The sequence below is a fragment of the Pimephales promelas genome, chromosome 14 (assembly GCF_988280905.1).
Source record: "Pimephales promelas chromosome 14, fPimPro1.hap1.1, whole genome shotgun sequence".
Classification (NCBI taxonomy): domain Eukaryota; kingdom Metazoa; phylum Chordata; class Actinopteri; order Cypriniformes; family Leuciscidae; genus Pimephales; species Pimephales promelas.
Window position 1 is genome coordinate 20,298,507 of NC_142782.1, and position 17,214 is coordinate 20,315,720.

At 37.8% G+C, this 17,214-nt stretch overlaps 1 protein-coding gene across 5 annotated transcripts in view; it reads right to left on the bottom strand.

Annotated features, from left to right (window-relative positions):
* grid2 (glutamate receptor, ionotropic, delta 2) overlaps positions 1–17,214 on the bottom strand; it is a 427,585-nt gene that overhangs the window by 369,458 nt on the left and 40,913 nt on the right. For 4 of the 5 annotated variants that reach the window (XR_005623733.2, XR_005623736.2, XM_039679482.2 and 1 more), the window contains exon 2: positions 2,433–2,588. Coding sequence is in view for 3 of the 5 variants with exons in the window: in XM_039679482.2 (XP_039535416.1) it covers positions 2,433–2,588 (156 nt within the window). In the remaining 2 variants the exon portion in view is untranslated. Of the gene's footprint in view, positions 1–2,432; positions 2,589–14,902; positions 14,920–17,214 lie in introns of those variants that run through there. The other variant, XM_089119556.1, reaches the window with a different exon arrangement.

Consider the following 17,214-nt stretch of genomic DNA (forward strand, 5'->3'; position numbering starts at 1 on the left):
GTTGAACAATTACCACCCATCCTAAGCAGACAGTAAACAGACTTTTATTGAAAAGAGGTATTTGTGCACATTTTCTGTTGATCGTGGCAGCAGTAATTCGTCAAAATGATGAACAAATAATGGAGAAGAACATCAAGACTGGACTTGCATGCACGGTATAGTCGAGCACATTTTAATGATCCTGAAAAAAAAAAAATGCACAACCTCACACTAGAAGGTGGATAATTCTTTAACCCATTTAGTATGAGCGCTCATTTTTTGCACTGTTCTCTATCATTTAGAGAATCTTGTGCGAAAAACAGCAGATGCAAATAAAAAAACCAACATAACATGTGTAAGGTATCATATGCGAGTTTACAGCTTGTTCTGTTTGAAACAATACAGATCAATCCAATAAGTGTTGTGCACTCGAGACTCGGACTCGGTCTCGAGACCATATTTTAATGGACTCGTGTGCATTTTGACTCGTACTCGAACATATTAGGACTCGGATTTATTCCCGAGTCCACTCGAGTCCCATTCAAAATATGTCATGATTATTACTGTGCGTTAATATTTCTTTAAATTGTTGTTTGATTGAAATGTCCAATGATTGCTGACTTTCTTGTAAAGGTAAAATTACCTTTATACCACTATGTGGCCTTTTTACCATTACATTGTACATGATTCCATGGTATATTTGGTAGTATGGTGCCAATTTTATTGTTACCACCAAATATTTTACATATTCTTGAAGATATCTTTAAGTCTGGTTTCAGACCCAACCTTAGGTTATCCAACCTCTATGGTCTCGGTCTCGACCCTCTATGGTCTCGTCCTGACTCGGACTCGAGTGAGCTGGTCTCGGCTAAAACACTGAATCCAATATTGTGCCATTGTCAAATATAGTGAAGCAGTTTACCTTGGAACACATAAGAACAAGCATATAAAACTTAATATAAGGACAGAGTGAGAAACAGCGAAAGGAGCCAAAGTTAGATTAAGTGCTAGTTAACTGAACTATGCAATAGTATAGAAGACTGTGAAATTGCTGATGCGTGAATGGCAACATTCCAAGGGCCTTGTACCTGTCCTCTTTTCTCGCAGGACAACAGAAAATGGCCCTGCTCCAAGAACTAACAGCACTGATTTGAGGAAACCACAGCATCATGATATTATTAGATCACCCAACTGATCTTAAATGCAATATTAGAGGCTGAGATAATGCTGACCTCGGAATGCCATGAAAGTGTTGAATCCGGACAGTTGCATAACATCAGGCCGGGTGAGCATGTAAAGTGGAGGACTGAGGCAAGAATTTATTCTAATGATAAAAAGAGGCAACTAATTAAGCCATGCTTACCCTTTAAGTTAAATTCATGAACTGAGGATATGACTACAAATAAAGGTTTCATAGGTTCAGCCAAGCTATTTACATCATAATACGTGCATTTTTTAACAGCAAGTAAACAAATGCAGGGTACTCATGTTTTTTTGTCTTATGCAAACATTACTTGACTCTCTATAGAGGTAGTGGCTCGGAGCAGAATGGTGTCCGACTTAATGAACATCATGAAAAATGTCTCCCACCCTCTCCCAGGCATGTTTGCCAAAATGAAGAGTGCATTCAGCAACAGAGTGATCCTTCTACGGTGTAAGAGAGGGTGCCACTGAAGGTCATTCCTGCCTACTGCCATAAGACTAGGATTCTTCCGCTGTGTGCAAGAAACATTGACTTGTTTTGACTCCCCTGCCTACAAGTGTTTGTTTCAACAAACTGCTTTACATTTGGTCTGTTTACAACATTTAGTACCCTCCAGTTCATGATGCATTTCTGTATATGATACACTGTAATATCTATCTGCTGATATATCCAACCTACAGTATCTATCTACCAACCCAGTGATCAACCTAATATATCTAGACACTCTAATCTAAAGATCTAATACCGACTCACCCACTAATCTATCTAACCTATATACCCATCCACCAATTTATCTAACCTACAGTTTATGTAGTTTCTACTGACCCACTGATTTATCTAACCTATTTGACACCCACCTAACAATATAACATATGTAGATACCCACCCACTGATCTAAATGACCTATCTGCCCACCCAACTACTGATCTATCTAACCTACAGTACATTTCTAAACACCCACTCACAGATCTGTCTGTCTGACTATCCATCCATCCATCCATCCATGTACCTACCCATCTATCCATCTACCAACCAATTTATCCATATCTGTCCATCTATCCACCCACTCTCTTTGTCTTGTTCTATTCAAATTATTATTTAGATTGATTAAGGATGCATATATTGGATTATCAGATTTTTTGGAATTGCTTTTCACTGCAATTCCATAGAGGCTTGCATTAAAGGGGATGAGTCCAGAAAGGTCTGCGAGTTTGTTCTTAAAACAGATTTAAATAATCAGATGACGTACCTTCCTGCACTGCCTGGAAAGGGTTGTTCGCATCTACAAACTCCACGGACACAGTGATCTTCTCTGTCTCCAGGATCTCATTGTTGAGGTTGAGATCTGCCACCGCCATGCGGAACACCTCATCATCCTTTTTGGCAGACTCATCAAAAATGGCCCCTAAAACAAGATAATATATTAAGATTAAGATCATACAGATGACAACTGGACATAGAAAAAGGCACATGAAATTAACAGAATCCAGATTGCTCATTCCTGATAAATACAAACTCTCATGTTATACAGTAGTAATATTTGAAGCAATCTGTAACAGTAAAAAAAAAATAATTAAATAATAAATTACATTGTGCATACTGTACAAAAAGTTAGAAAACAGCCTAGCACAGCACAAACACCATAACGTAAAACGAGTTCCAGACAGCAGCACTGTGCCAAAAAAAATAAAATAAATAAATAAATAAAAATCAATGCTTTATTATTATTACTCTGTCTGGCTTAATTTAGGACCTTACTTTATTAATTTAATAAATTAATCCTAGATGAGGTAAAGAATATATACAGTACCAGCTTTTAAGTAAAAAAGGTATTTGTAGACTGACAATTATTTGAGCTAGACAAAGTTTTCAAAAAAGTATATACAGTAAATAAACATGCAATGATGTCTTCAAACATGCACGTCAGGTATTTATAAGTGCAGGCAGACTGCAAATGTTTCTCTAAGTAATTTCATCTACACTTGTTGGTCTCTACAGATCCAGCTGCAATGGAAAACAGTATTTCAGGGCCTAAAATTGAATCCTGTATATCTACTGCATGTACTAGGAAATTGAATCTTGTCGACTTGTATACATGAAAGCTACGTCAAAAAATTGTCAACCCTCAGCGATACGTAGGAAGTAGGCTGAAGCAGAGTATTTTCACAGTAGTGGGGACAAATTGGTGCTCTTTCAATGAGTGGCACACCGGAGGAAGTCAATGTGCCCATATCACATTAGAGTCTGTGGTCAGTTGTGAACAGGCCAAGTCATGACACTACCTGCAGGGCCCTCTGAAATCTGTCAAGCCTTTAACAAGACAAATCTAAAAAAAAAAAAAAAAAACTCACTTTGTCCTCTGAAAAAAACATCATAATGGGTATTTTATCTGAGGACAGAATAGAGTTGCCATAGAAACAAAACTCAAGGTGGAAGCTTTTTTAAAGCCGCATATCTCATCCATTGCAATAGGGAATACCGTAAAGGGGTATTATTCTCAAATCCATACGCATCTGACTTGATTTGTTTTGCCACCGTAACTAAAACCATCTAGAATTCTGAATTCTATTAGGTTATTCTGTTCTCTTTTAAACTTGTGCAGTCTTTGTCTGGTCCCACGCATCCTTTCCTATGGGTTGCCTATTCATAATTTAGAGACCTGTGACGCTGTGTTTTCTGACCACATGCCAGTATTATTTAAGATTGTTCTTGTCTGTAATACAGCTAAACCATGCGCTACTGTACGGCGCTGCCGTATTATTAACCCTTCCACTGCTCCAATTCTCCTCCATTTTCAGTCAGCACTGTGTCATACCAGTCTATATTCAGGAGCTTACCTCAAGGTTTCACTCCACTTGCTGTGGCTCTATTGAAACTAGGCAATCTAAAATTAAAGCTGAACCCTGGCTGAATGACACTAGCCAAGCTGAACACTAGCAAATGACACTAGCCAAGCTGAACCCTGGCTGAACGACACTAGCCGTGTTGTCATGGCGTGAGTGCCGTAGGGCTGAGCGCAAATGGAAAAAGGATAAACTTCATGTGTGTTTTCAAATGTTAAGGGACTGCTGGCAGCATTATCAAACAAGTATGAAAGAAGCTAAAAGGAAATATTTCGCTGAAATGATTCTGTTAAACTGTAACAAGCCCCGGTTTTGACTCAGTACTCAATGTACCGCTAACTGTCTGTTTTGATGCCTCCTATGGTGTGTGTGAAAAGTTCATTTTCTTTTTTTATTGATGGTCACTACTATTAGGACTCAAATCACACCTTCAGCTTATGACCCCTAAATTATGACCCCCCCCTGTTTGAACCTGTGACTTCGTCTGTGTCCTCCTCTGTCTTAAGGGGTCCCACAGGGCTCAATTTTAGGCCCTCTTCTCATCTCTCTTTATTTGCTCCCACTTGGATCCATATCTAGGAAACACAGTCTTTCCACTGTCATGCAGACGATAGTCAGATCTATGTGCCTCTTAAAAAGAATGAAACTGTTGGTCCATTACTTAAGTGTCTTGATGACATAATGGCCTGGATGACTCCAAACTTAATGAAAATAAGACAGAAGTAATGGGTTTTTTTTTGTTTGTTTTTTTTTTTTTTTGCTGGCAACACTGGGACCCCCGTACCGATCTGAGTTCCTTGAGTCAATATATTAAGCCAACAATCACTAACCTAGGGGTTAAAATGGACCCTGACACCTTTGTTACCACTCGGTTGGATTACTGTAATGCACTGTAGATGGGGGTCAGTGGGTCCCAATTTTCCCAATTTCATCCTCATTCCATTGGCTGCCTATATATCAACGGATCAATTTTAAGATTCTTTTATTTGCCTTTAAAGGCCAAAATGGTTTTGCCCAACCCTACATCTCTGAGCTGCTACAGCCCTATAGACCCACCCCTTCTCTCAGCTCAGCCAATCAACTGCTCCTAAGTGTGCCCAAAACAAAGCGCAAGCTAAAAGGGGGCCGTGCATTTGCTGTAGCAGCTCCAAAAATGTGGAACGATCTACCTCTGCACATTTGACAGATGTCTTCATAGTCTGTTCTTAAAACCCACTTTTATTATTTGACTTTTGATAACTGAAATTGACGATTCAGGTTTTGTTATATTGATTTTATTCATTCATTGTATGGTTTTTATTTGTTTAAAATGTATTCATTTATTGATTTAGTGTACAGCATTTTGTGTCCACTTTGAATTTGAAAGTGCTCTATAAATACATTTTGATTGATTGATTGCTTGATTGATAGGTTGGAAATGACTAAAAAATGTATTTCTTAATCAGAGTTTTTAGTGTCTTGTTTTCTAGTAATAATACTAAAACATTCCTAAAAGATACATTTAAATTACAAGAAAAAAATGCTAAATATATTCCACAAATAATATATATATATATATATATATATATATATATATATATATATATATATTTAAAGTAACAAAATGTAGTGAGTTTTATAGATGGGGAAAAAAACATGCAATTCAAAGTACATTTTGATTGATTGATTGATTGATTGATAGGTTGGAAATGACTAACAAATGTGTTTCTTAATCAGATTTTTTAGTGTCTTGTTTTCTAGTAATAATACTAAAACATTCCTAAAAGATACATTTAAATGACAAGGAAAAAAATGCTAAATATATTCCACAAATATTTTTTTTTATTATTTATATTTAAAGTAACAAAATGTAGTGAGTTTTATAGAGGAAAAAAAAAAACATGCAATTCAAAATTCTCTGAAAACAAAACAAGTAATTTTACCCCTGTTGTAATAGACAACATATTTAGATGGAAACAAGAAAATCTCATTAAGAAATGACTTTTGCTGAGAACTTGCATGCCAATAACAAGCACCTTGCTACTGTGTTTCATTATGTTTAAAAAAATAAAATAAAAAAGAGAGACGGCTCAGACAAAAAAAAAAAATCTAAATGTTGAAAGGATGTAGAAGCTTGTTGAAACTGCAGTAAAGACTTCCTCAAGCACTTAGGTAGTGTGATTGAGAGCAAAACATAATTCCACAATAAAGTACTCAAGAGCCTGTGGCAAGTCCTCATAAGCAACACTGGCCAGATTAATATCCTGCAGCCACTCTCAAGAGGAATAAAGCAACAGGAATCAAATTCTTGCCTGTCTTAATCAGTCCCACTCACCATCCCATGGGGCTTCTCTTCTTCGGATGAGCGAGAGAGTGTAAGTGTGGATGAGTATTAGAGGGTAGTTGTGAATCCTGATTTACAACCTGCTGGATTGCGGCTCTAAACAGGCAGAGAGGCTGCAGCTCTTGGGCAATTGAGTTGCGAGGCAAAAGACAAATTTATCCAATAAATCAAAGAGCAAAGAAATAGCACTGAGTCTGGCTCAACTGGACAAGCCAAGGGCAACTGGATTTAGTCATAGTCATGTCACTATAACAACAACTTTTCACAATAACATAAATGCGTCCAGATGGGTGGTCTAACTATGATTAGCTATCTCCCAAGAGATGAGACCTTTGATAAAATCTGATTGGATTGGAAGCAGCATAAAGAAATGGATCAATTAATCTTTACTCAGCTTTGGCTATATCCAAAACAAAAATGTAAGAACACAAGTCGATTACCCAAATGGCAGTTTGCTGTCCCTGGTCAACGCATTCTCATCCTTTAGCATCATATAGAACGCTATATGACAAAACGGCGCTATACTACGCACATGGCACCCGTTATCGTTAATATAACACGTGCTGTGAGGGCTAAGTTTAGGTGTGGGGTAGGGTCTGCGTGTCATTCACGCTAAAGGATTTATTACGTCTTGGGTTCGCATGTTATATTAACGATAAAGGGCGCCATGTGCGTATCGCGCCGTTTTGTCATTTAGTGTTTTATGTGACGCTAAAGGATGAGAATGGGCTGCCCTGGTGCAACTTATAGATATTGGGGGAACCAGCTTTGTTTGATAACATTATTATTGCAGCTAATTAATACCAACTAACCTCAAATGCACCTTGTTTTCAATGCACAAGTAAGCTATTTCTAATATGAATGTGCACGATTTCTTACAATAACTTAATGGATAATTTGTGCTACAATGCGTTTATGATTACAATAATAAATTAAAATAATTTGGCAACCGCTAAAATAACTGGAAGCTGCTGACACTGGGAGCCTTTCAAATTTAAAGTAAAAATGTGCATGTTCACTCTTCCGTTAAACATGAGGTGGATACTACAATTATTTTTAAATTATCTGTAAGAAATGTACATTATTAAGTCATATGATTTTTTTGAATCGCTGAAAGAGCCTGTATCCATTAGTCAAAGTACTCTGGACATGCCACTGATCGCATGCCACACATGAATGAATCATTTTCAACTAAGGGCACAGGACAATCAAAACGCACAAAAAAAATGTGAGAATCAATTGAGGTTATAAAAAAAAGATTATGAACATGGAACAATGCCACAATAATTCTGTGTCACACTGATGACAATAACACACTGATCTTCTCAAACAATGTCAAATTCATTGGAGGAAAAGCTTGGATAATTGGCCTTAAGCGGGTATTACAATGTGTTCTCCCTCAGCGAACTGCCACGACCTGAAGAAAACGAAAGACGACTTCTTCCCTCCTACACTTCAGTCAGAGCAGCTAGAGGCTCTATATTGGTGCACACTGACAAGCCTGTCACTGTTGGACAGTTTTAGAGGACAGCAGCTGGGAGAAGTCTCTGTGGTTCACCCTTTGAAACCCAAGTCAGTAGGGTGGCAGTGTAATGGAGCTAAGGCACATGTTGCATTTGCAAGAAAATTGCTATTTGGAAACTCTCTTTGGTGTGTGGGAGGTCTATAATACCTGGAGAGAGCCATCCGTTAGCATTCTCCTCAAGGGAATTGCGAATTGCTTAGGACCCCCGGGAAGAATACAATTTGAACTTCTCATTGGCACTGAATCCAAAACCCTTCACTAGCAACTATCCTGAGCTGTGATGTCAAAAGCAGCCAACTGGGAAAACATACATCCATTTCAGAATAATAAAACGTCTACTCTGACAAAATACAGATACATTTGTTTGGGCATCAACAGAAAGTTGAGAGGAGCTGAAATGGACCATGCTAACCAGCTAAGGCTTGATCTCTTGTATTGATCTTTAAGTATTGTTCTGATTGACCCCGAACCCCCTTCTGGCCATTGGTTCTGAAGGCAATTCAGTCGTAGGCATGGCCTGATGATGATGATATATTAGTTAGCGATGACATGAGGATATCTGCATCTTAGGTGCAGATTTACAGTCACAGGGGCGCATTTCTAAAAAGGGAGGCCTGTTTGCGGTGACACCCCTGAGACAAGGCGGATTAATGAGCTTTGCAGACCACTGAGTGCAGTAATGGCTTGATATAATATGTGATATAAAAACAGCAACACTGAGCACTGTTTATCATACTGGCAGTGGCCCGCCACGCACTGTCAGCCATTAATAACTCTCCATTTTTTGCTTTGCAGTCGTGCGGACCTCTTGTCGTCTGCCAGCATGCAAACAAACGGTGGTGTTCTGGCTTTTGTTTGAGGATGTATGGTGGTCTACCCTCAAGCCTGTGCCCGCATTTATTGGGCCGTGGGAGAAATTTAATTAAACTGTCGTGAACGACTGCTAACCCGCTGCGGTTATTTGCAGTTATTTTTAACAAAGCTTATCGTGACTGTATTAAAACATTGATGACACCCCAGCTGGAAAGACCTCCATGAATACCCTGTGGTTTGGACACTGATGCCCAGCATGGGATGTCTCGACCGTGCTGCTTAACTGGCTTAAACATAGAGATTATGTTAAGGTATAAAGTACAAGTGAGAAATTATTTTTATTATGTAAAAACAGACTTTTATGTGGCCACATTCTTAATTTATACGTCACGTAGGTGTAGAAAAATATTTCAATAAACAATGGCCACAACAATTGCATTTGTGATTTGTGCCTTTGCAGAGCTTGACAATGTCTCTCCAGTTCTTTAGTGTGAGAAGCCCACTGGTTACTGCAACACATGAGCTCATTTTAACTTGAAGGAAAGACTTTCATAATACACTTATAATAATAATATGCACTTAATAATCTACTTTAAATCAGGAATAAAATCTGATTGGTAATGATATCACATATCTGCGCTTCTTAAACAAAAATCATGCCATATATTTCAGTCATTTATGAAAAAAAGGTTGAACGAATTGAAACAGAAGCAACTCAACTGGCACGTTCGAAAGCACATTTGAATTTAGCAGTTGATCACGTGATGACCGTTCTAATCACACCGGTGTGATCGTACGCTCCAGGGACCAGCCAAGACTGATCACCCCGGTTTGATTGTGCCCGTGAAAGGGTTAAGGATTCTACTCCAGTAAATGAACTCCATTACTGTTCAGCTCTGAACATAAGTACAAAAAAAAAACTAGTCACTGTTAATTTGTGCTTACAGTCCTGTTGTTCCAAGACAAGGAACTGTGATTGAGCCACATGAGGTTAAAACCATTACACCAGGTCCAATTCTCATTTAGGAGAGTACATGGCGGCCATATTAAATACTTTGGCTGAATGAAAACACACCAGTGAAAGCTTTGTTGATGGCTTGACATGACCTGTGTGCATTAAGACACCTGCTGCGCATTATCCTTTTTGAGAGTAATTTGAAAAATATTCCCAAAGATGCTATTTCTTCTGCAAAAGATACTGCATGCTGCCCTCCCTCTGGCTCCGACACACTTTCATTATTACAATGTAAATTAATTTCCCTTCATCATTAATGCATTGAGCTGCCAGCTTCCCCTGCCCCTCTAAAGCAATTTCCATCCTGCATTGCTGTCCTTCACCTTTTCCTTTTGCACACATCTTTGCTTCTGACATTTAATCAAACCTGGCTTAAATGGGGCTGCTGAGTCTTCAGACAGATGGGCACGTGAAGGCATGACTCCTGTTAGAGAAGGGCCCTTTGACATCATTAAGAGAGTGACAGTCCAACAATGAGTCACGCTGTCCACCAGACGGAAAGGCGCAGAAGAAATGAGACACGAAGCAGGGGAAAGTGGGGCAAGCCAAGAGTTATTTTCACCTCTGCGTACGGTTTGGTGATTAATGCTCTGGCGCCTCTATATCCGTGTTTCCCGTTGCGAGAACATGAGCTCCCATAAAGTCCCAAGGGGCTGGAAAGTTCCCTCACCTGAATCAGGAAAGCGCCTTTACTCCTCTGAGGTCCCGAAACCTTCAAGTGTCTGTAAGTCAAGAACCACCAGTGCTTCTACATGCCCTTCCCTTAGGAAACTGGTGTCAGACAGGCTTTAAGGCACCATAATGCATGCCTAATTATCTAGAACAAATTCAAGAGAGCTTTAACCAACCAAATATTTAATGACCATAATCCTCATTTCTCTACAGAAATGCAGTCAAAAGCCTACATTTAAATTTAAACCACTCCATCAAATGCAGATTGTGGATCAAGATCTAGATTGTGAATTCACATATCTATTTTACAAAGAAAACTTATCTTGAATCTTTGCCCTATGTGCGGATAATTCAGTGAGATTCGACTGTGTTGCTGCTATGCCCTAGCCTGGATGCCAGCCCGAACCCCGCCCACAACATTTTTTTGGTTGGGAAGTTCGGTCTGGACTCGATCTATTGAGGAGTAATTATGATTGGTTCAGAAATCGTCAGGCCAATCAAATTGCCAGGGCAGGCTTTATACGATGACTGACAGATGATCTGCAGTTACGTAATCATCATGTTATCAAAGAGTGATTGGGTTACGTATTAACACATATTACACATTAATGATGCCATGGTTCATGAACCCATCCATAGATTTTTGTTCCCATAAAGGAATTTAAAATTCAAAAGTGCTATTTGTCAGTTCAAGGGGGAAATTTAATATAACATTGAGCCTTCATTCACAGTATAACAGGCTATAAAAATGTTAAATGTGAACATTTTTACAACACCATTCTTTTTTTTATGCACACTTGAACTCGACATATGCGACAATGCAGATGAATGAACCAGATTGAGTCATATTGCACCTTCTGCCCATTTCTGGAAGGCCTTTCTTGGCCATTTTCAAGGTTGCGTTAAATATGACTACATTGGTCTAAGCCCTCATGGGCTGCATCCTGACATTTTTGTGCTTCAGGCCACATTTGACTTCCGGCTCATAGTCCTTTCAGATCCTGTACCCCTCTCTCTTGCCAACGTGGCTTTTTTGTCAACTCTATTCAGTCCTATAAGAGCAGATGCAAAACTCAAAAAGATAAACCTATTGGGGATGACGCAGTCTAAGAATTAAAAGAAACGCTGTACCAATGGTTTTGTTTGTTTTTACCCTTAAACTTGACATATGGGATAATTTATTTACATGTTCAAGTCAACAGACATAATAAAATCCATTATGAATGTATATACAGAGAAACGCTACTGTTCAAAAACATTGGCGTCAGTAAATAATTGACAGTAAGACATTTATAGTGCTACAAAAGATTTCTATTTGAAATAAATACTGTTGCTTTGAATTTTCTATTAATCAACCAAATTCTGAACAATTTGATCAGGTATCTGCAAAAATATTAAGCCGTTTTCAACATTGATAATAATGAAAATGTTTCTTGAGCAGCAAATCGGTATTTTAGAATGATTTCTGAAGGATCATGTGAAAAATATTTTAGAATAAAAAACAATTATTTTGTGGGATAAAAGATACACCTACGATACCTTTAAAAAATAAGCCAGATGAAGGAATTTTAGTAGCTATGACGAATTTGAATGTGGCTTTTCTTTCCTACCTTTAAAGACAGTGCCATTTGTCAGTGTGCAGACACAGCAAGTGTGTGAAACACACACAGGTGGTCTCAGTAATGAGGTATAAATGCTGCTTTTTAACTGTGGCGCTAAGTACCGATGCCCTCAGGAGGAACCCAACGTGAGCCAAGAATCACATCATTGAAAAGGCCAAACCATTATGATACAATTCTAATTGTATCATAGTTTCTACTGCAGGTCTGTGTGAAAATCAACAAGAATTACATGTTAGAAGACACTGACATCCTCTGTAAAACTAGACAACCTTCTAAGGGATTTCTCAAACAAGGCTGCTAAGCACAAGCTTTCGCTACGAAAGCACATTTAGCTTGTTGTGACATTTTTAAGCAGATAGCCAGACTCACTGAAACTTAAGCAGAGGATGATAAACAAGGACAGTGACACTTTAAGTAGGTGGCTGCACTCAGTTCTTTTTTGAATAAGGCAGCATCACAGACTAGCAATATTCCCTTATTTATAATGCAAATCCATCTCAGCTGAGAGGTAAATTATCTGGAAGCAATCGCCTGCTTGACACTGATGTAATTCTGTAAAAAAAATTCAGCATGAGAAGAGACAGACTTGCCCACTCATTCAGGTGTCAAAGAACGGAGGGCAACGAGGAAGCAAGAGAGATAGAATGGATTCATTTAAAACTAGGTTGGTCCGTTCCAGACTTGGCTTGGCTGAAGATATGCACGATCTAACACAATGCGCCCAGGCCCATCATCACGGAGCATATCAGGCATAAGCAAGTAGAAATGAAGCAGGGAATGGGTTCAAACTTAAAAGCTCCACTGACAGCATCCACCCGCCCATGGGGGCCTCTCTCTCTATTTCTCTGTGTGTGGCGGAGCGAGTGAAGCATGTTTGTGAGAGCGGCTGTGTTTTTTCCAACTTTCACGGATCGTTTGTTTTTAGGTTTATTTCGTTTTTTAGAAGTTAGTAGTCAGGAGCAGTTAGGAGGGTTGTCTTTTTTGTTTTGTTGCTGACCATTATGTCCAGTGTGAAGAAGGGAATGAGGTTTAAACGGCTCACTCTGCGTCATGGGATTAAGGTGAGTGTTCAGTGGAGGAATGTAGTCTTGCGGTTGGACAGGTGATTGGAGATGAAAGCATAAGATTGGCTACTAGAATGAATAGTGCGATGGTTTTTTAGACTCAGTAGAGAAGGTGAACAATAAATGAACATAAAAAAGGTGAAGATTGTTGAAAAAGGAATTGAAGTGAAAAACACACACACTCCTGTTTGTCAATCCAGCAAAGAATATTACTTTGTCAAATGTCCCACTATTTGTTAAAGATGGTGTTTTGGTACGCAAGTTGTCACGATATGTTCAATATGTTTTGGCATCAAGAAAAATACTGTTAGGCTGTAAGTTACCTCTTTTGAAGCACATAGTTTCGTTGAGACAACAAGGGTTTATGGTGCTGAAACAAGGTTAAAGAGTTGAATGTCTCGTTCAAATTCACGATTGATGGGTTCGACTGGGATTTGTCATGACTGAAAAAAACAAATATTACTGCAATAGAAAATAAAGAGGGAGAGAGGAAATGGTAAAAGATGTTGCATAATTTGTTTCAGGGCAAGATTTGATGGGAGTTATTGAACTAGATTTCAAAATACCAGTTGAAGCGTAAAGCAACGAAGACTGCAGGTGAACAGAACTCAAAAAGAGGTCATACTAAGAGACATAAGAGATAGAGACAAAGAGACAAAAGAAGTGAATAAGACTGATACTTGCAGTGAGATGGAGTATACATCAGAATCTGATGTGAAGTGAAAGAGAAATCTTCACTCATGAATAGTGCAAAGAAGGAGAATTATGATGTAGAACAATTTCAGAGCTTCCTACAAGTAACAAAAGGAAAGAGAAATGTGGCTGTTGATTTTTTTCTTGAATCAAACTAATTTAATTGAATCTGCAAAGGTGAATGTAGGAGTAGTTGCTAATTTAATTGAATCTGCAAAGGAAAATGTAGGAGATGACCTCAGGGAAACTGAAGTTTATCATCTTAAGAAATTAGTGCAAAAGGGAAAAATACAATCAACATAGGATGAATTGGAAGGACCAAAATAATTCATGGAAATGTTAGGTTAAATCTTGATAATCATAACTCTATTCCTCACTAAATTGAAATGGGAGCACAAGATGTTAAGAAAGTTTATTTTGATGAGTTGATGAAATTAAGGAACGTTGACATTTCATTTAAGAAACTCACTCATGTATTGATAATGAAGTTGATTGGCAGAGGGAACGGGATGGCACTGTTATAATGAGTCATAAAAGTTACGTTAGTGCTGGAGTTGCCATTCTTTTTCCAAAATCTTTTATACATCTGTCATATGAGGTAGAATTCATAACAGAAAGGCTCATTAAAGCTACTGTAAAATATGAAAGAAAAACAATATTTTTATTAAGATTTTTTTGGGGGGGGAAAAATCATCTGATACACTGGCAAGATGTGAGTCTGCTGATTTTCTCTCTTTTTTTTTTAGCAGGAGATTTTAATTGTACGATTAACAACTTAGATCGCAATCATGTTGAGCCACACATGGCTTCAAGAAACAAGCTTGCAAGTATTATGGAAACTTTTGACTTAGCAGGCGTGATAAACAAGGTTGTTGTTTTTTTTTTAGACAATATTCTATTTTCATGGCTACAATTGATAGAATATATTGTTCTAAACATAATTTACAGATCTTTAAATCCTGTGCTATAACTCCAGTTTGTCAGATCGTGGTTTGGTTTATAGAGTTGTTTTTATCAATTCTGCCAAAGTGTAAGGATCTACTGGGGGCAAGTTGTAACAAGAGAACCCAAGTGCAGTTTATTCAAAATAACAAGATCAAAACATAAAATAAAGCATGACATGGCATGAAACAAAAACCATGTACTTACTTAACAGTGGTCACAGGAAACAATACTTGACAAAGACACATGGCAAACATGAGGGCATAAATACACAGACTAATGATTAGACAAGGGACACCTGTGAACAATGAACAGACGATTAACCAATGGCAAGACACATGGCAGGATCACATGACAAACAGGGAATCACATGACAGACGATGGGTGCTTATCAATATCCCTCCTCGTCTCCATGGAACATGACATGAATAAATAAAACCAAGAGTACTTATTGGCATTTTGATGTTTCATTGTTAAATGATACTCGTTTTGGGTAGGGTTTTTGTTCTTTAGGGAACAATGGAAGACAAATTTACATCAGTTTGAATCAACTCAACAATGGAGGGATCTGGAAAAAGTTCAGATTTAACAATTTTGTAAACAATATAATCTTAGTACCTTTAATAGAATTGTAAAATTAATTGAAGTGTGAAATAATGTGAAATAATTGCACTTTTAAGTGACTCCACTCAAAATCATTTGGAAAGTCGTTTGCAATCTATTATAAAGAATAAAGATGTTTTAACAGATCTGCTGGGAATCAAAGAAAAAGGAGCATTAGTGAGATCTCGCTTTCAGAATTTAAAACGAGATGGATGCACCAACCAGGTTTTTTGGGGTTTTTTGGACCAACAAAAGAATGGTCAAAGCAGACTAATTAATTCCTTACGGGATGATAATGGGAATGATTTGACCGAGCCCTCGGAAATTTATAAGAGAGCTGTTGATATTTATTCAAATCTATATGCCTCTGAATATCAGATTATAGGATTTTAATATTGCACAGAAATCTTTTGAAGGTCTTCTGAAAGTACCCATTGTTATTGACTGAACTGTACTCAACAGTGATGAGTCTGGCCAATGGTAAAGCTCCAAGAACCGATGGAAAAACCACATAGTGTTTTATTGAGAATGAGAATGTGATGTCACACGTTTGCATTGTGGGACGGCGTCGCCATCTCAGAAGGATGCGCTATCCATTGTCATGGCTACTTTGACCGTGAGCACGAGAGAAATAGCCACAGATAGAGAGCAGCTTGATATTTGTTTGCATTTTTGTGGTAAGGCACAGTTTCTTGGGAATAAATTAAGAGGGGGAAGCAAAAGGGAAAGGGGCTCTATCGGTAGAGACTACTTGACATCAACAACATGGACCCGTACGACCTGCTATACAGACTCTACAGACTGCTACAGAAATGGTAGAAATGAGAAGGCTTCGTCCACATATGTCTTAAAGAGGTAGAATATTTATTGTGAATAATTTGATAGCTTCTGCATTATGGCATAAATTAGCAGTTTTATAACCTCCAATTGGTATATTAATGAAAGTTCAAAGAATGATTGTTGATAGATTGTTGGCTAGAATATTTTTACAATATAATTTGATAATTTTATGGATAATAGGGTTTTAAATTTGGAGTTTTGATGGAAAATGATGTACTATTATGGGTGAACAGTTGTGTTTTTCCAAGAAACTTGCATAATGTTTTGTATTTTTAAATGGTAATTTTTTTTGTCATTTAAGGAATGGAATCTTTTCAATGGACCAAAGTATTCAAAAACCATTTGACCCTGTTGACCTACACACAAGTATGTGCTTTACGAAGCAAGCAACTTGTAAGTGTAGCCGCGCTTGCCTGGTGCTTCATTTAAAACAGAGAGAGTCAGCACAAATGTAACAAACCAGTGTCTGTTGTTTTATTCATCACTGCAGTAGAAGTGGGTGGCCTGGAGGACAAGAGAGTGGGGGAGCAAAGAAGATGAAAAAAAGCAAGATCTCCCAGCAAAGCAGGCTATATGCAGCCCCGACTTCTCCACTCGCCCACAGTCTAACAGCTTTGCAGCTCTGCATATATTCAGAGCGATCTGATGGAATTGAGGTCAATTTATAGTGGACAATCATGGGGGAGATGAATCCTCACACACTACAAAAAATACATTTTAGCCTATATTATATTTTCAGTTACTATATCTTTAGTCTTTTCTTGTTTTAAGCTCAATATTGTTATTTTATGCTCAAAATAAATACAAATCTCACACAAATATTACATAATCAGTAATATTATATAAATATAATAGAATGATTTCTGAAAGATCATGTGACACTGAAGATTCTAAAAATTCAGCTTTGCCATCACAGGAAGAAATTACATTTTTAAATAAATTACAGAAACCAGTTCATTTAAATGTTACTAATATTTTACAGTATAACTTTTTTTAACTGTATTTTTTGATCAAATACATGGCAGCCTTGGTGAGATTAAGAGACTACTTTGAAAAACATTAAAAAACGTAATGTG